We start from the raw sequence: 20614 nt of genomic DNA, 5'->3' as shown, positions 1-20614 counted from the left end.
ACCATCGTCTTGTTTTTAAACATTATTTAGTGTAGTGGAAGAAGGACTGATGGTGTGCTGACACTCACCAGCGCCATCTTGGAGTGGCTAATAAACAAACATTAAACAACGTTGTAATCAACTCCTTGTATGTCAGCATATGTATAAACATACAACTAACCACTAAAGAGAACAGAGTGAAAGAAGGGTAAATGTGTCACATATAGTTTACCACATTCCTCTCATGCCACTCGAAATATTTACGGGTAGCCTAATTACTCAATGTTCACATTGTCACAATTCAGCCGTGTATCGGCAATTGTCCTTCTTGAGCCACTACTCATATCTGTTAATCATATTATCTCAACCCGCTAATATTTACAATTACAATATACAATGACATTTACAATAGCTCCATTAGATTCAAAAGCTCATATGTGTCATATTGTATGAAGAGAAAAGTCATGTCATTGCATTAGCATATTTACAGAATTACAGATGTGTCATAGTTACTCTGTTATCTATCCCTTTTTGGTTTATAGAATATTCGATGATAGATTAGCCAACCATAATTTGAATCAAACCGAAGGATTGAAAAAATGTATATATAACAAATGTAACAGTGGTCACTATGAAATTCAAGAATCAAAAGACACTACATTCTACCACCAACCATTGTGATTGTTGTCCTAACCTATATACATATATACATTGATGTTACCTGTACATTGGTTTATTCACATATATACAGGTGCTCACTTACTATCAGGCCCGCCATATATCATACAATGTTGAACTATTGTGTGTTATATTACTATTTTGCAACTGTGTGTATCCCGATGTTATTACAGTTATTGATATACACAACTGCTAGTATTATACGACCGTCTACACCAAATGTATTAGTAACCTAGATGTTATGCATGTTATACACCTATGTGAACCATAAGGTCTTCGCCACTGTTCAACCCCCAAGGTGTTTTTGTGTGGAGGTCGATAATATACCTGGATTCCAGCCTCCGTAGTTTTTTCAACCTGTCACCCCCCCTGATGTTATCCGGGATGAAATCCAACCCATAGCACGCAAGTAGATTAATTAACGTTTGCCCCTCCCTCAAGCCCAAACATGGCGCAATCACTTTTAACTCATGAAATAAGCTCTTACAATGTTTACCTAAGAGAGGCAGTGGTATCACCAACCTGGATGTAATATAAAGCTGCTAGAAAGCTCTAACTACAATTTAGATATGGGGACTTGCCTTTTCGCTCTTTCACACACAAGTGGGGTGGTCTGCAAGTCTTAAACTGCCCGGCATGCGACTGCCCTGTAGAGTCAGTCCTCCATGTGTTCTTCAGCTGCCCTGGTTATCATAACGCAAGAAAACGATGGTTGGTACAGATTTGTAGAAACCTAGGAACTAGGTGCTGCTCTGAGGCAGGATACTGAAACATGACTGTAGCATCCAGACAGTTTACTCAGTAGCAGGTTTCCTATTCTCTATGTGGTGTACCCACAGAGCACTCTTAAAACCATCTTCAAAAGTATAGATCATGGCTCTGCACAAACGTATATATATTACCTATTGGTGGTCACCAGTAGGTATTTACAATATATATATATATATATATCACTCCACGTCGGTTCAGATTCACCAAGAGTTGCAGCGCCCACCATGGGTGCGGCTCTCTGCGGCAGAACCACGCCGCTTCCTATATTGTAACACAATCCTTCAGTTAGAAGAACAACGGGACGCACTCCGGCAGTCTCAACAGCATGCGTTATTTAATCTTCACCATATTTCATTTTCAGGACAAAAAGCGAGTGATCTACGTGTTTCTGTATCCCTGATACCTTGGTCACGATATCAGGGATACCGAAACGTGTAGATCACTCGCTTTTTGTCCTGAAAATGAAATATGGTGAAGATTAAATAACGCATGCTGTTGAGACTGCCGGAGTGCGTCCTGTTTTTCTTTTAACTGAAGGATTGTGTTACAATATGTTTATATATATACAATATGTATATATATGTGTATATATATATATATTACCTACTGGCGGTCGCCAGTAGGTATATATAGTTAGGATTTTTTCTCTATGGGATTTTTGAAAATTCTATGTCTAATAACTTTGCCGTTTGTGGACGGAATTGGCTGCAATTTTCAGGAAAATGGCACATTTTGTTTCTGAGCAGCCTTTGAAAATTTGGGGGGGGTTCGTCAAGGGGGGGCCGAGAAAAAAGGGGGGTCCCAAAACGCGTTTTTCCCATGTTAATTTCCATAGGGCGGTTGGCCTCACTTTTAGCCCGAACGGCTGAATGGATTTGCACGAAACTTGGCAAAATTGTAGGGACTGGTAGCCCGATGTGCCTTTTGTAGGTCTCAATATATGTGCTCCAGTGGATTTTGAGAAATTAACGTTTAAAAAAAGATATATATCTGTAAGCGCGGACCGGGCAGCGGCCTAGGACGCGTACTTTTCGCGCAACGGAGCTTTGTGAAGCGAAGCTGATTGGTTCTCCGGCGTCTGTCAACATTCCAAACAGTCCGTAGTGGCCGCAAACAGTCCGTAGTGGCCGCCATCTTGTCTCTCGGTAGGATCGAGAGACAAGAGGAGGCCAAAGCGAAGGGGCAAATGACCATAAGGGGGAATAGTAGATCCTCGCTGACCCCCTAGGTTTGATGTGGAGGTTTTAAAAGGGCCCCGCGGGGCAAAAAAAAAAAATTATAATAATAATCTTACGGCTGAATGGATTTGCACGAAACTTGGCAAAATTGTAGGGACTGGTAGCCCGATGTGCCTTTGCTAGGTCTCAATATATGTGCTTCAGTGGATTTTGAGAAATTAACGTTCAAAAAAAGATATATATCTGTAACAGCGCACCGCTTCGCGTACTTTTCGCGTTACGGAGCTTTGCGAAGCGAAGCTGATTGGCTCTCCGGTGTCTGTAAACATTCCAAACAGTCCGTAGCGGCCGCCATCTTGTCTCTCGGTAGGATCGAGAGACAAGAGGAGGCCAAAGCGAAGGGGCAAATGACCATAAGGGGGCATAGTAGATCCTCGCTGATCCCCTAGGTTTGATGTGGAGGTTTTAAAAGGGCCCCGCGGGGCAAAAAAAATAAATAATAATAATAATCGAACGGCTGAATGGATTTGCACGAAACTTGGTAAAATATTAGGGACTGGTAGCCCGATGTGCCTTTGCTAGGTCTCAATATATGTGCTTCAGTGCATTTTGAGAAATTAACGTTCAAAAACAAGATATATATCTGTAACAGCGCTCCGCTTCGCGGAGATAAAATTATATCTGTATTACCTAGCTGTTGCTAACACCAGTTAGCGACGGCTAGTAGGAGATAGCGACCATCTTGGGCCCCACTTTGCATGTGAGTGATATTTATCACTAATGACATGCAAAGTGGGCATGCCAAGATGTTAGCGACTGGAAACAGTCGCTAACATCGCTATCTCCTATTATCAACTTTTGGAAATATTCGAGATAAGCGCGAATATCTCCAAAAAGTAATAGCTGCCCTGAGCAGTTCTTAGCCATGTTATCCTATGGGAGGTGGATAACATGGCTAAGAGGATTAGCTCGGTAATGCATGAATATCGCTGAGTTTTCAGCGATATTAATGCATTGCGGTCGGTTTTTATCGTATTTGCGATAAACTTTGATAATAGCAAGGTTTATCTGCGATAATTTCTGACGGTAAAAAAATCTTTGCAATGCATCGTTAGGGATAAATATCGCTTAACTTTGGTAATATGCCCCAACGTCTGTTAACGTTCGATTCGAAGGAAATCAGGAAGTGTTGAAAAACATTGTCTGCGCCATCTTGTCTTTTTTCAAATGCCACACTTTTGTCGTGCACGGCAGCCATTTTAGATGCCTTGACCAGACCCACTCTGTGCACGCTGTCGATCCTTAGCATGGCTCCCCACCCTCGCAAGCATCTCCCCCAGGCAGTGGTCACCCCCGCTCTCTGTCTTATGCATGGGTAATAAACCTCCCCCCATCTGCGCTGCTCTTTCCTGAGAATCACACCCTGTGCCCGCCCGACACCTCCCTTTCGCCCTATTCACTACTGCACCCTCTGACACTCCTTTTCCTCTGTGTCCGATTGTCCAGGCTGGTCCTAGGGTATCAGCTAGTCCTGCAGATGTAGTTTATGGCCACAGCTGTAAAGATTCACCCCTCTTCAAAGGAGTTATAGTAGATCAAGGCCCACACTCGATGAGATCCGTCACAGCAGAAGCGTTGCTATTATCTGAAAACCATCCTGTATTGTGATTGGGGAGGGGACCGAGCGTGAAGCGGAAGATTCCAGGGATGACTCTTTGTACATCAAAGTTTTTACAATTATGTGTCACATTAAAAATATATAGCACTCCGACAAAGTAGTAAGATTATAAAACTTTAATAATTTATAAATATATACAAGAAAACAAAAATAGTAATAACATATAAACATTTTTAGGGAAAAACAACGAAGTAGCGGTCGGCTGTGCGAATAGTCCCAACGCAGCACAACGTCCAGATTTCCGGCGTGGGGCGGGTCATCAGTAGCAAACTGTTGTGCGAATAGTTCCAAGGCAGCAGAACGCGCTGAAATCTAGATGACACGAAAGTGATGTCTAGTAAGTTGCCACCCAGCAAATAACGGCGTGGGGCGTCGCGGGGGGTGGGTCTTCAGTAGCAAACTGTTGTGCGAATAGTTCCAAGGCAGCAGAACGATGGCACCAAGGTGATGTCCAGTAAGTTGCCGCACTGGTTTTGGTATCCTACAATGCTGCTCCGAATAACGGCGTGGGGCGCCCCGGGGGAGGCGGCGTGAACGGGCCTCTCCAGGTGGAGTGTCATCTGTTGTAGTGGGGCGCCCCTTTACCGTTTCAGTTGCCATTCCGTCCGTTTTTGGTCCACTGTGTCAAAAGCCGCAATTCAGCTGAGTTGCGCCCACTCTTGCGGTGCAGCGATAGGCGGCTGTCACAGGACTCTCAAAATGGCGGCAGGCTCTTTCCTTTTTGGGCCTGGTCCACTGAAATGGCCCTGGGACACCTTGGAAATCGGACGCTTGTCTGCTAGGTCTTGGACCCCATTCTCGAAAGCGTCCCCTCCGCCTTGAGAATTCATCAAAAGTTTTGGGGGCCCCGACTCCTGCAGGCTTCTGGTGGGGAGCGGCTGCCATGATTGCTCGCGGAATGACTACGACGGAGCTACGAGATGGTGGTGCTCTCATGCTGACGCCAGCTTCAGTCTGAAACATCCAGAAACAAGGTGGGGCTTTCATCGTTTGGAAAAAAAAAAAGTTTTCATCCAATGAAAAGTGTTGTTTTTAGGTCATATGATCAAGCCTTCCATCATTAGGAAACCAAAAGTAAAATGAACCAATGAAAAGTTTTATAAACAAGTCACATGACCTGTTATGCGGCATAGGGTATAAAATGCGGAGAAAATACGTTGGCACGTGAGGCGGCGTCAGTAGCGGACCGATGTGCGAATAGGCCGAAGGCAACACAGCGCGCCAAGATCCGGATGGCACCGAGGTGGTGTCCAGCAAGTTGCAGCACTGGTGTGGCCATCCTACAATGTTGAAAGTCGGCGTGGGGCGCCCCGTTGGCCTGTGAGTTTGCGTCAGTAGCGGACCGATGTGCGAATAGGCCGAAGGCAGCACAACGCGCCAAGATCCGGATGGCACCGAGGTGGTGTCTAGTAAGTTGCCGCACTGGTGTGGCCATCCTACAATGCTGAAAGTCGGCGTGGGGCGCCCTGTTGGCCTGTGAGATGGTGTCAGTAGCGGACTGATGTGCGAATGGGGCCAAAGGCAGCGCAACAATATTTTCTGACTGACACCACAAGGCGCTGAGATGCCAAGATCCGGATGGCACCGAGGTGATGTCTAAGTTGCGGACTGATGTGCGAATGGGGCCAAAGGTAGCGTAACAATATTTTCTGTATGGAAGATACCACTAGGCGTTGAGATGCCAAGATTCGGATGGCACCGAGGTGATGTCTAGCAAGTTGCTGCACTGGTGTGGTCATCCTACAATGCTGAAACTCGGCGTGGGGCGCCCTATTAGCCTGTGAGATGGCCTCAGTAGCGGACCGATGTGCGAATAGGCCGAAGGCAGCACAACGCGCCAAGATCCGGATGTCACAGTGGTGGTTTCATAGTTGAGAGGCACTTCATCTGCAGTGGGGCGCCGAGATCCGGATGGCACCGAGGTGATGTCTAGCAAGTTGCTGTACTGGTGTGGTCATCCTACAATGCTGAAAGTCGGCGTGGGGCGCCCCATTAGCCTGTGAGATGGCGTCAGTAGCGGACTGATGTGCGAATGGGGCCAAAGGCAGCACAACGCGCCAAGATCCGGATGGCACCGAGGTGGTGTCCAGCAACTTGCCGCACTGGTGTGGCCATCCTACAATGCTGCGCCGAAAGTCGGCGTGGGGCGCCCCGTTGGCCTGTGAGTTCGCGTCAGTCAGTGGGGGCTGTTTGAGGATCTGACTGCATTGGAAAGCAATGTGATGCTGTGCGTCGCCCCCAAGATGGAGGTTCCTCGGCTGCAGTGGGGCGCCCCTTGGTGTTTCACTCGCTATGCAGCTGAGTTGCGTGCGCACTTGTGGCGAATAGGCCGAAGGCAGCACAACGCGCCGAGATCTGGATGGCACCGAGGTGGTGTCCAGCAATTTGCCGCACTGGTGTGGCCATCCTACAATGCTGCGCCGAAAGTCGGCGTGGGGTGCCCCGTTGGCCTGTGAGGTGGCGTCAGTAGCGGACCGATGTGTGAATAGGCCGGAACCAGCACAAGGCGCCAAGATCCGGATGGCACCGAGGTGGTGTCATAGTTGAGAGTTCTGAGCAGCGCTTGTAACACTGTCTGAAGCTTATTTGCACCTGCTGCAGCTTCACTATTGCCCTGGTGTGGCCTAAGATCGCCCATGACATAGGCGGCCACCTCCCGGGGTCCGGCGGAACTTTTTTCCTTTTCCTTTGTGCATCTTGTCCCACAATCCGTTTGACCTGAAGACACGACCAGGTCCCTGAATGTGTGCAGGGGGACGCTATTGATTGAATCAAAATGGCGGCTTCACACAAAGCTGACTCAAGCGTTGCTGCTGATGCTATACAGAGAAAAACTGGTTTTCAGTTTGTACATTCTTCAGGATTTTTCCATCCAAGGCTGGTTGAGAGTTTGTATAACAATGGCTTCAGATTTTCAACATACTACTCTTCAACATTCTTCCTAAATGTAACAATGTGAGACTCACTAGGAGAACGGTGTAGTGAGGGCCACAAACGGCTGTTTGTCTTTCCTTTCAAAATGCTGCCAACAATATTTTCGGAATGGAAGACAACACAAGGCGCTGAGATTCGGTTGGCACCGAGGTGGTGTCCAGCAAGTTGCCGCACTGGTGTGGCCATCCTACAATGCTGCGCCGAAAGTCGGCGTGGGGTGCCCGAAGGGGGGGGGGGAGGCGGCGCAAACGAGCCTCTCCCGCTTCTCCATGTGGAGGCAGTTCATCTGCAGTGGGGCGCCGAGATCCGGATGGCACCGAGGTGGTGTCTAGCAAGTTGCCGCACTGGTGTGGCCATCCTACAATGCTGCGCCGAAAGACGGCGTGGGGTGCCCGAAGGAAGTGTCCTTATCCAGGGCATTATCGCTGTATCATGTCCTCCACTAAAATGGCCCTGGGACACCTTAGAACTCGGACGCTCGATTTTTTTTTCCTTTCCTGTACATGCAAAAAAAGGTAAATGCCCGGTACGTTACACGCTTCATCTGCCACGATGAACTCTCCAGAGGAACCGAAAAAAAATATAGTTGTGGTAACTATACCATGCATCGTCATATGGAGAGGTGGCACCAATTAATTATAGTGCTGCATAAAAGAGAGATTTGGAGGAGAACCCCTGACCTGCTAGTACATTCATCAAAGAAGTGGCACTGAGAGCTTCAGAGGCAAGGGAAACGGTTCCAAATATTTAGAAGAACTTTGGAAAGATTAAAATGACATGTTTAGATTGTGGCAAATTAATTTCATGTGCACAGATGAGTGTTACTCTAATAAATACAGCATATGAACATCATCATAGTCGATGGTTGGTAGAGACATTTTGACTATATCCTGGACCTGCCCGTCCTCGCCCAAAATGGCGCCGGAATAAATGGGACTCGTAACTCCTTGTTGTGTACTGGTTGCAGAACCTTGAAATCACGAGATACGTATGCAGTTTTGAAGCACATGGCGGGCGGGGACGAGAATTGATTGAATATTTCGACATCCCTATTGATATTAAGTTCTGATGTGTTATTGATTACTGTACTGTTGAAAGTTCGAATTAACGTCACCCATGGTACTTGCCCGCAAATGTATATCTAGATAATTTTATTGTAACTGGCCCTGTCGTATTTTAATTATAAAATGTACGTCCACCGATTCCGTAACTGTTAGACACCTTAGTTCTTGCAACCTAATGGCCCGCCCGTTACGTTCCTCTACAGTGTAAATGTCTACTCATCACATACGATTACAGTTTGCTCCGTGGCCGGCCCACGTGGTTATAGGCTCGTATTTGTATAATGAAATTTTCACAATAAAGGTTTTTAAAAGAAAACATGGTAGTAGTATATACATTGGTAAAGTTTGTAATAATAGTCACTGTTTTAGAATCATTAAAAGGCAAGTGAAATAAAGCAGACCAATTACATGAAGGGTAAAAGGTATAATACGAAGGAACGCAGTAAAGATAAATGGTCAAGGGCTGTTGTGTTTTCTATTCCTGCAACATAAAGTGATCGATAAGAATCTCATATTCAGGCGTATCGGCGACTAAGACAGCAGGTCGACCCTCTTTTGCTCAACGGCTCCATCATGGGACGAAGAAACGCTCTTTTTCTCGAAAAAAGAATATATTTTACTTGCAGGACAGTTGTAAAATTTCCGGGAAAGTACATTAGCCTGGAACATTATAACATATATTTAAGAAAAAATAATGTTCGGAAGTAATGAAAAGCGTAATTTTTAGGTCATATGACCAAGCCTTTCATCATTACAATAAGAAAAGTAAAATGAACCAATGAAAAGTTTTATTAACAAGTCACATGACTTGTTATGCTTACGTTACGCGCTGCGCGCCCCGGATGACTTCCGGATGCGCTAACGCGGCGCGTCATATGACGCATTACGCGACAACGCAGGTCCAGAATATAGTCAAAATGTCTCCACCAACCAGCGGTCGGAACACAACCCCTTTCAGCAGGCTAAATAGTTCTGTTAAATGAGAACAGAAGGGACAGGCAACAAGAACCATCAGTGAAAGAGGGGAGGGCTAGTTCTTCTCTACCGGGTTACATTGGGGCGCTACCGGAACTGATCGAATTGGTAGTCTACAGTGTTTCTGGATGTTTCAGACTGAAGCTGGGGTTAGCATGAGAGCAGCATCATTTCGTAGCTCCGTCGTGGCCATTCCGCAACCAATCATGGCAGCCGCTCTTTATCGTTATTTTGGGCGGGGTGGGTGGCGGAGCCGAGCTGCTTTGCAGCCATCATTGTGTGGAGTTCAGTTCATCTCACTAGTTTTGTATTTGTCATGAGGGGTTGTTCCTAATGTTTCTATTTTAGCGAGGTCAAAAAGAGATCCCATTAGTGGCCTACTGATTTTGCTCGATTCCTTTTCTTTTTTTTTACACGATTTTTCGTTATCTGCAAAGACTAAACAGAGTATTGCGACTCTGTGTTTGTTTGTAAATAGAGAATGAACCAAAGAGAACTAATTCTAAAACAGTAAATACTTGGATAACAATCAATCAAATGGAGAGAGAAGCAGGCACGACGGATTACAACGGGGGCAAAGGCCTGCGTTAACTACCTTTCACTATCTGCAAAGAGAGAGTACTCCTAATAGAAATGAGGGGGGGGGGGGCACCATTCAAAGCAGATCAGTGTGCATAAACACGAAAATGTTTTCACTTACCACGTACTTGACATTCGACAGCTTATGATATTTGCTATTAAAAAACCATTGAAATTCACTGAAAAAACCATAGGTTATAGACCATATATAGTTAGGAATTAGCATTTACAAAACCTTGAAAATTCACTGAAAAAACCATAGGTTATAGACCATATATAGTTAGGAATTAGCATTTAAAAAACCTTATTTTACTCACACAAAACCATTGAAATTCCATATATAGTTAGTTGCACTAACTATATATTGCGCACCCGCAATCCACTGCTGATCATGTCACATATTACATCATTCATGACATGGTCAGTGACATCACTGATGACATCACTGATGACATCTCAAATGACATCACTGATGACATCTCACTTGACATCAATGATCACATCACTGATGATATCATTCATGTGATAATACAATGCATCTCCTCACACTCTAATATAACCTCCGTTACACCCAGTGTTAAATACAGAGTATAATTTTTGAAACCATTGACACACCAATACTAGTTACTACATACGCACTCACTGATTCCTATGTCTACACACACATTCACTCATACAATCATTCATACATACAATCACTCATCTTGACAACACTATCATATGCACTCATACACCTATACAGACACTCACACTCTGCCACTCATCCATGGAGTTACTCACACACCTAGTCAGTCCTGAAAAGAATCAATCACACTTCCATTTTCTCATCTATACAGTTAAACACAGAACACCTTACATTTTTTAAACATATACTAACACATACTTACTCTCTTATAGAATCACTGATACAAGTACACATTGATCTGCACAGAGTCACACACCTCCCAGCCAGCCATACACACACTCAGTCTCCCATACAAATACTTGTGCAACCAATCAATAACCCATATAGCTACTTATATAGCTACTGATCAACACATGAAGCAGCTTGCACAACAACAGACATACTGATGCACACTTTCAGACAGTTTAGTCACTAACCCGTGCATTCAGTAAGACGCATTTAATCACTCACTCATACAGTCAATCACGCACCTACTAAAACCTTCATTCAGACACTTATACATCCACTCATTCTTCAATATGTAAAACATATTTAAACTTTACAGAAACACATAATCACTGGATGTTGTCATCAGTGATGTCATCAGTGATGTCACTGACCATGTCATGAATGATGTAATATGTGACATGATCAGCAGTGGATTGCGGGTGCGCAATATATAGTTAGTGCAACTAACTATATATGGAATTTCAATGGTTTTGTGTGAGTAAAATAAGGTTTTTTAAATGCTAATTCCTAACTATATATGGTCTATAACCTATGGTTTTTTCAGTGAATTTTCAAGGTTTTGTAAATGCTAATTCCTAACTATATATGGTCTATAACCTATGGTTTTTTCAGTGAATATATATATATATATATATATATATATATATATATATATATATATATATGTATGTATATATATATATATATGTATGTATGTGTTGAGTTGGGCCTGGGGACCCTAAATCAGGACTGCTATCTCGGTGCCAGATTTTCTCATCATGAGACAAGAATAAAAGACAAAACAGTGACCTTTGATGTAATCGGGGAAGAGGGAGCTAGAGACAGAGAGAGAGCGAGCGAGAAAGGGAGGGAGAGACGGGAGAGAGAGAGAGAGAGAGCGAGAGATAGAGAGAGAGGCACAGATACCATATGGTGGCTGATTTTCAAAATGTAAAACCAGATAACCTTGAAACAATATTGGATTAACTGCTTGTTCAAATTGTGTGATCCTAGGCATATATTTTATTTCACAGAGCCTCCTTTTTCTTTATTATAACTTATGAGCACCCATTTAAATACTGAGTTCAGGATGTGCGCTGCACAAGCACCTATTATTTTTGATTTAATAGACTATAATGTCGCTCCACCTATAATAAGAATCTTGGCCATATTTAAGGTTTACATAACTACTGACTTGCCTCTTTATGCACTAATGGCATTGTTGTTGGGGGACGAGCCTTGACTGTTTCTAAAAACTATCACTTTTAATAAATGTCTGTCTATGCAGTGATATATTCTGAAGTATTACAATTAAACAGTTCTATATGATAAAAAGATACGCTTTTATGAACTTTGAAGATATAGTATAAAAATGTTTGCACGATATGCAAGCCAAACATTTTCTTGGGTTTGTTCCTGCACGGACTCTTTGAGCCAAGTCAGACCCATGGCTCGGCTTGCCCTATTAATTTGCCTACGCACCCTACAACTCAGGCTTAATTCATAGGGCCATCAGTCACGTGATAAAATGGTTTGAAAAAGGTAAGGACTAGAAATAGTGAACTCAGCTCACATGCACCAATTTGATAACTCTCCACAATCATGGCTTCTTGTAGAAGTAGACAAAAAAGAATGTGTGCATTGAAAATTCATTTAAAACAACTGATTCCAATGCAGGGTCTCCAGGCTGTTGTGTTGTACGTGACCGGAGTCATGAATCCCCAGGGAGAACTACTAGGCCTAGGTGGGACGGGCAGAGGCGTAGCTTCAGCGGGGGTATTTGGGGTGTGATACCGCTCAAATGCATTCTTGGTCTGGTAGTTGGGTCTGGGGGCCCTGATTTAGGTCTGCTATGCCTGTTTCCTTTCCCCCCCATCATTCCCATTTCACTTAAGCGGTTTTAGTGTGTTCAGTTTTTGGATCAGAATTTTAAATGTATATATAGTGACCAGTTTACTAAAGAAGTAGTAAATCTGCATCCATGTAGATGTACTACTTTTTGGAATTCACAAGCATTGGCAGCAGTAGGCTTGGAAAGCTGCATCAGTTTCAGGTTCCCAGGCGAACTACCGGCAATCAAACACCCAAATGTGATTGCTTGCAAATATTCTAACCACTGACAAATTCTCAGGATAGCATTCCAACCAATTGTTTTTTCACCCACTGTGCCACTCTAGACAGAGGCACACCTATAGCAAATCAGTCCTGACCCTATTCCTCATGTACAAAGTTCATCCTAAACCTTGTTAATCTCACCTCTCCACTCTGCAGCCCACTGCTTTTTTAGTAGGGCAATTTGAAATTCACCCCTCCCACCCCCGGATCTCACTGACTAAGCTACTCAAGCGTTCTTCAGCAAGGAAACGGGGTCACAGAAAATCAATAGCTGCAGGATCCATAGAGAGGCAAACTCTCCTGGATCTCCCAGAAGTATCTTTGTGGATTGCACAGAGGTGATCTCTGGTGGATCTCACAGAGGCAATCTCTGCTTGATCTCACAAAGGCAATCCCTGCTTGATCTCACAAAGGCAATCTTTGCAAGTTCACACAGAGAGGTGATCTTTGCAGGATCTTGCAGAAGCGATCTCTGCTGGATATCAGAGAGGTCATCGCTGGTGGATATCACAGAGAGGGGAGGTCAGGTGGCTCTCGCAGCAGCGATCTGTTCTTGTTCTCAGAAAGGCGAGCTCTGCTGGATCCTCCAGGGGAGATCTAGCTGGATAGAGACAGGCTCATTCCAGTCCTCCTGCAGTTTTTAGCAAAACACAATATACTAACCCCAGTTCCTAGAAAACCAGACATCTCAAACTGTGGTTAGGTTTTAAATACCACATCTGCCGTAATATACACGGTACACATGTAATTTTATGATTCTCTACTTACAGACTGGCTTCTGTAAGTCTGCGTGGGTTACTCTAAGTCCCTATGTAGAAAAAAGAGAGTTATGGATGACATTTCATTGTGCTGGTGGCGAGATTCCTCCGCTCACACAGCCTGTTCCCAACCTCGCCGTGCTGCATTCCATACTGTCATTTACGCAGGCGTTCCTCTCAGGGCTCGGGCCACCGCATTTCTAGGTAACTCTTTGAAAACTTACCTAATGAGTCAAATTCAGGCTTTCAGATTTGCGTCATCTTCTAGTTGTAGTCAACACCAGGGTGTAACCACAGGTTATGGGAAAAAACTGAGTGCATCACTATGCAGGGCTGACCTGGCTTTTGCTCTAGAGAGGCGTGTCTGGCTAATCTTAGCTGCCTTCTGAACCTATGTGGTGTCATGTGGCCTTTGTACAGCATCTTTCTACCCTGATTTGGGGATCTGGGTGCTCTTCTAGTTCTGGAAATCTCATTCCTCAAAATGGTCTGTGGACATTGTATTGATGTTTCCAAATGTTTCCAAGTAAGTCTGTGTGTCTGTTTATGTACCAAAGGTGTTGGTACTTTGCCAACGACCTTTCATTTTCCCTGCTTGTGGGTTGTAGGCCAGTCCTTCTAATGGAATTCATTTAATTGTGATTATGAGATGGAGTTTTTTTAATGTGTGGGTGATATTGTAGTTGAGTTTACTGTAATCCTAATTTAAGGTGTTTTTTCCTTTCATGTTTCGATTTATTGTAATTTAATGTGTATTGCCCTTTAGCAGTATTTCAGTCTTTCTTTGTTGCAGCTGCGCTGTTTGCCTAACATTGCCCATAGACAGCTGAACAAATTATGCATAGCGAGTACAAGGCACAGCCTACAGCCAGGCCCTTTATTGTTGTCTCTCACAATCTGCCATATCGCAATTTGATTGATGTCACAATGACGCCATTAGTGATGTCATGTGCATGATCATGAGCAGTTCTTTTGACTTCCTCACATTAACGTTTGCCCCTCCCCCAAGCCCAAACATGGCGCAATCAATTTTAACTCATGAAATAAGCTCTTACAATGTTTACCTAAGAGAGGCAGTGGTATCACCGACCTGGATGTAATATAAAGCTGCTAGAAAGCTCTAACTACAATTTAGATATGGGGCCTTGCCTTTTCGCTCTTTCACACACAAGTGGGGTGGTCTGCAAGTCTTAAACTGCCCGGCATGCGACTGCCCTGTAGAGTCAGTCCTCCATGTGTTCTTCAGCTGCCCTGGTTATCATAACGCAAGAAAACGATGGTTGGTACAGATTTGTAGAAACATAGGAACTAGGTGCTGCTCTGAGGCAGGATACTGAAACATGACTGTAGCATCCAGACAGTTTACTCAGTAGCAGGTTTCCTATTCTCTATGTGGTGTACCCACAGAGCACTCTTAAAACCATCTTCAAAAGTATAGATCATGGCTCTGCACAAACGAAATGGGGTTCCTTCTAGGACCCCTTTATATCACCAACTATCCGCAAAAGTATGCAACCACTGATTTTTTTTTTTACATCCAGGTCCTATTGCCCAATGATTAGCTGTATTCGAGTTACGTCTGCTTTATTTGTAACCATGCTGTAGGAGAAATTAACTTTTTAACTATTTATTCACCATGCATTATGCACTTTTAAATGCCAGTACGGTCTCCTGCCATGAGCAAATTAATGCTATATCAGATGTGATTATCCTTTGGTGAAGTAACCTGAATTGTGGGCACCTCAGAATTGTGGCAGGCAATACCCATCTACAAACACGGGTGCCAGGTATGCCTACCACCTTTTTAATCAAATGTTTTATGTGTAGCATCTGTGATTATGTTTTAGGATAAACTGATTTTTAAAAATATATATTTATTTACCCTGCACTATGCACTTTCAAATGTGAAGTACTGTCCCCTGCCGTGATCAATCCATTGCTATACTTGATGTGATTATCTTTTGGTGAAGCAACTTGACTAGAGGGCATCTTAAAACTGTCACAGGCAATCTCCAACTACAAACTCGTATGTAAAGCAATGCCTACTTCTGTTTTAATCAATTGTTTCTTACTACATGCATCTAACTCGCCTTGTAGTTTTGAACGTATCTGCATGTATTGTTATTTGTACTTTTAAGGTCATATTGACCGAAATAACGTTTTTATTGACTTGAATATAAAGATCACATGAATATACATCATGTGACATTACAGTGACAATTCCAAAACACTGAAATTTGGCAGTTATGATTGTGTCATGCTCTGAAAGCCCTGCGCCCCTGTATGGTTAAGTCCATTGTATGACACATGGCAACTGTCCTCTGCACGTAGAGCGTGGGAACTTGCCACCCGCTGGAAATATGTTCCTATATTCACTAAAAATCTTTTATTATAGTTCTTATGACAGAAAACGAAATAGCCCCCACCGGAATTCACTTAATGGACTTTAGTTGAAGGCGCTATGGTCATAATGAAGAACATAAAAAGACACCGATATCTAACAGGTTAGCAATGCAACCATGACCCCCCCTACAATACACCGTTAATGACGTCAGATATAATATCACCAGTGCTACGAGAGTGAGGTGACTCACATGTCACCTTACCATTGGTCTTATACAACAGTAACAGGCACTGACCTTGTATGATTTTTGAGCAAATTGTGAAAAGGTACTGCACCCAGATCTCACAATACCGATGGTGTGTTTTTTGTGTCCTCTTCCTTCTGTAGGAAGCCTGCGTCTCCCTGGTTTTTGTGTCCTCTTCCTTCTATAGGAAGCCTGTGTCTCCCTCGTGAGGTCTGTTGTCTCATTTTGTAAAGTTAGTAGCACTGTACAGGGACTGCACTCATCGCCCTTAGACACAGAGAGCGCTAAGCATGTGTGGCCTGGGTACAAGTCCCACACTCCACCCTCTGAGACTTTACACCAACTGCACATAGACTTCAACTGTGTCTGGTGGGTTCAAGATGTAGGAGCCGGCCTTTGGCCACACCCTTCAAGAAGGTCCCCTCCTGATGCCTTTGAAAATGTTCAGTGGTTTCTGGGTGTGAGCACTGGCCTTTGGACTGACTCTTCAAGCAGGACCAGTCTTACCCAGTGCGTTTTGAGAGCTGGGCCAGGCCTTTGGCCCAACCCTTCAAACGGGACCCCTCCTTCTACCTTTAATAGTGACTAAGAGCTCTGGGTGCAGTGCTGCGCCTCTGTCCCTACCCTTCAAGTAGGACCCTTCTCCTTCCTTTAACCGAGTCTACTGAGCTCTGGGTGCGAGGCCCGGCCTTTAGCCTGGCCATTCAAGTAGTTCAGGTTCCTCTGCCTTTTGACAGTGAGTACTAGGTGCAGTGGCTGGCCTTTAGCCTCGCCCCTTGAATTAGAACCCCTCTTTCTACCTTCAGTAGTGTCCAGTGAGCTCTAGGTGCAGTGCCTGGCCTTTGAACGATCCGTCAAATTGAAATTCTCTATCTACCTTCACCAGTACCCGGTGAGCTCTATATGCAGGACATACAGTGAATTCCAGTACTGTTTCCTTTCCCCACTGTTCACTGTACTCCTTCCCTGGCTATGCCCAACACATTCCGGGTACAACATCTGGGTTTTCACCTCACCCTGTGAAGAGGGCTTCTCCACTATATCACCTTGATTTGTTATTGGTCATAACATTTGTGATGTCATCAGTGATATGTGTACGGTTATGAGCAGTACATACGAGGTAAGTTATGGCAGTGTAGCTTATAATAAGAGGCACATTTCAAGCTTTTCATCATAACAATAAAGCTCTTTAAGTGATTTTTTCTAGGGGGATTTCAATAGATTTTTACAAGAAATTTTATTTTTTTCAATTGAGTAAAGAGCCACAATTTCCCCTTAAAAGTTTTTTCAGTGTTTATATTTTTTATTATATACTGTGCCCGTGTGAGCAATGAGCATCACGCCAATGGGCAGTTACTGGGTTGGATCAGTGCAAACATCCATAGGTTTTGACAAAAAGGTTGATCTGCTAAGAAAGTCAGATTGGGCTCTGAGTCCTAAACTATTGCCTACTTGAAGAGAGTGCAAACAAGGGGTAATCTGTTTATTTCTAAAAAAAATAATGCATGTATGTGGGCTGCAGTGTATAACACACGTCCGATGTGTGGGATTCTTTGCAGTTTGTATTGGAAATGTATCCTTCCAGTACAAATCCTATGCTAGACAGTGCCCAATCACCTCTGCACCGTGGGTGCCAGCACAGGGGAAGTGCGCATCTAGTTACCCTTAATGAATACGGTTCTGCGCTTCATTTTCCCTCTTGCACAACGCTGTGCCAAAAATCTGACTGCTGTGCTGCATTGTGCAGCATTAGAAAATGTGGCCTAACACTTTCTCTCAGTCCATCTCGCTCTCTGCACTTCTCTGCCTCCTTCTATCACCAGAATCCAACGACAGTCATTCGATCCCCTTCACTTCCCGCTTGGTGCCAACAAAGCAGCACACGCCCCCTTTCTATCCCATGTATTTCACAATATAATACGCTTTATTGCGTGCCAGGGCTTCAAGCAGGTTTCTATGCTTAGCAATCCTTCTATAGTTCGCGAGTCTTTGGCATTGTAAACTGATCGGTGCCCTGCTGCCTTTTCCGCCAACTCTGTATTTTCCCAGCAGTGTGAGACACTCTTCCTTAAGATTTAAGAAGGTAGTTCAGTTTATGCATGCCATTAGACTCAATTCAGGCGGGAGAGTCCCGAATTTTGGAGCATAAAATGTCTCACATTTTCTAGCTCTCGCCTGAAATTGCCACTGCTTCAATAGAAGGCAATAGGGGAAAATACATTCTCACGATTATTTTTTTCAGAATCTCCCTATTTCTACTTCTAAAATGTTTGCATATATGGTAGTGATCCAGGGGTGGAATTCCTAAAAGTTGGAGTTCTGAGATTCTCATTCCTCGAGCAGTATATGAGGAGGTTACCTTCCTCGTGCTTCACAAGGTTGCACTGACGACACATCCGGTCTCGTGCTGCTCTCCACGTCTGTTTGATCTGTGATCGGTCTATGCCCTCTTATGTAGTTGTCATCAGCTGTCTGTGTTCGGTATTCCTGACTCTGGTTAAATATTGTGCTGGACTTTTAACTACTATTTACGCCCCCGTTCATACCTGATCTGCTGACCCGCTTGTTTTTCGCCCATTACCCACTCGGGCGGTATTTCCCGTTCACCAAGAGCGGAGAATGTAGGGGCGCATTACTTATAGAAAACTGAACCTTTTTCGAAAGATGCGAGTTTCTGGCGGGTGAAGCAGCGACACCTCCATGCTCACGGTGAAGTAGCGGACTCATTCACCACGTGCAGAAAGAAAGCAGTAAGCGTGTGTCTGCGCATGCGCAAGAGCGTGCTGTGCGTGCGCAGAACAAGGAAGTGAAGCGTAGCATCTTTGCTTCTCTAGGGCGCGCGCCGGGCGTTATTTATTATTGCTGTTATATAGTATAACCATGCTTCCCAGTAGAAAAATAGTTCATTCTGTACGCGTATAGGTATTAGAAGCAGAACGTTAAGTGGGCAGAGTCTGTTCCGTACTCAGTACCTGCACTACTACAATTTGAAATTGAGAGTACCTGCACTTCTCAGCACTGCTAAAAAGACATTTAGTAGCACTGCTAAAAAGACATTTAGTGGGAAAGTACTGGCACTTCTCGGCACTGCTAAAATACATTTAATGGGAGGGTACCAGCACTTCTCAGGACTGCTGCAGTACATTAATGGAAGAGTGCTGGCACTTATAAGAAGGAAACATGTACTCTGGATAGGGAGTACCAGCACTTTTACATTTCCATTTAAAGCACTGATTAGAAGGTAAAGCGCTGAATGACGTCTGATATCTCAAAGTTTAACCTTTAAAAAAAAAATACAGAAAGCTTAAGGTGAACAAAACATCACTCTCGTGTTCTAAAGGCCACACTGTTGTCATTATTGCCAATTTTCTAAAATCTCAACAGTATTAACATGTTTAGAAGTTGAAGCTTTTAGCTACTGTACACAGATAGCTACTTACTTAAACCGGTTGTGTTCAGTTTTATTCGCCCGTGGAAGGTTTGGTTCACAGGCTGCTGTTCACTTTTATGATTGATGAACGCACGTTTTCCTTAGTGAACCCGCCAGCTAAAAGAAGAGCTATATGGAAGCCACTTCAGCTTCTATAATTAGGCATGAAGAGGAAAATGTGTGGAGAAACAGCAGTGTAAAGAACCGCAATTTCTCCTCACATTTTCCTCACAATCCCAAATTTTAAGTGCTCATTTCACCACCTTTCTATCGCCACTGGTGTGGTTTCTGTCGCCTCTTGTTTCTTTAGGAAGCCTGTGTCTCTTTTGTGAGGTTTGTTGCCTCATTTTGTAAAGTTTGAAGGGCTTGGATGGGAATCAATCTGTTGTTGATCTTCTGTAACTGTCTGGAATGTTGTAGCCCATTTTACTGTGTTGAGTATTGTGGTTGTCCTTCCAGTTAAAATTGACCTGCATTCCTCTGACGCTTAACGTCTTGATTACAGAATAGCAGGTGAATTTTATCTGTTGGGCTGGTACCCCACTACGCGAAGTCTTGAGTGTTTGCAATATTTGGAGAGTTACATCAATCAATCAATCAATCAAGACATTTATAGAGCGCACTACTCACCCGTAGGGTCTCAAGGCGCTAGGAGGGGGGGGTGCCGTTACTGCTCGAACAGCCAGGTCTTGAGCTTCTTCCTGAGAGCGAGGTGGTCTTGGGTCAGGCGCAGGTCAGTGGTTCCGCGAACTGTAGATTAGTCCTCATGGCATAGAACAAACGTGGGTTTTCCAGGAGGCCTGTCTTTGCTAGGGTAAATTTAGAGCCATTGCTAAATGAATTTCCAAACTAGATATGTGTTTCGTTCAGTCTGATATTTACTCCATTTATCTTAAACCAATATTTGTTGGTTTTTCCTTTATCTTGTTTTTATAATCTCATCCTAAATGGTCAGCCAACCAGGACTCTCACTCAAAATCCAGATTATGAAAAAT

General features: G+C 43.9%; 1 protein-coding gene across 4 annotated transcripts in view; it reads left to right on the top strand.

The window, feature by feature from the left end:
• RNF225 (ring finger protein 225) overlaps positions 1–20614 on the top strand; it is a 147219-nt gene that overhangs the window by 102955 nt on the left and 23650 nt on the right. The window contains exon 1 of one of the 4 annotated variants that reach the window (XM_078645693.1): positions 14052–14127. The exons of the other annotated variants lie outside the window; for them this stretch is intronic. Within the exon in view, the coding sequence (XP_078501819.1) occupies positions 14108–14127 (20 nt within the window). The 5' untranslated portion in view covers positions 14052–14107. Of the gene's footprint in view, positions 1–14051; positions 14128–20614 lie in introns of those variants that run through there. 4 annotated transcript variants of the gene reach the window in all.

This window comes from Lissotriton helveticus, chromosome 5_1 (assembly GCF_964261635.1).
Source record: "Lissotriton helveticus chromosome 5_1, aLisHel1.1, whole genome shotgun sequence".
NCBI lineage: Eukaryota > Metazoa > Chordata > Amphibia > Caudata > Salamandridae > Lissotriton > Lissotriton helveticus.
The sequence above is the reverse complement of the archived record's forward strand: the minus strand, read 5'-3'. Positions and strand labels throughout refer to the sequence as shown.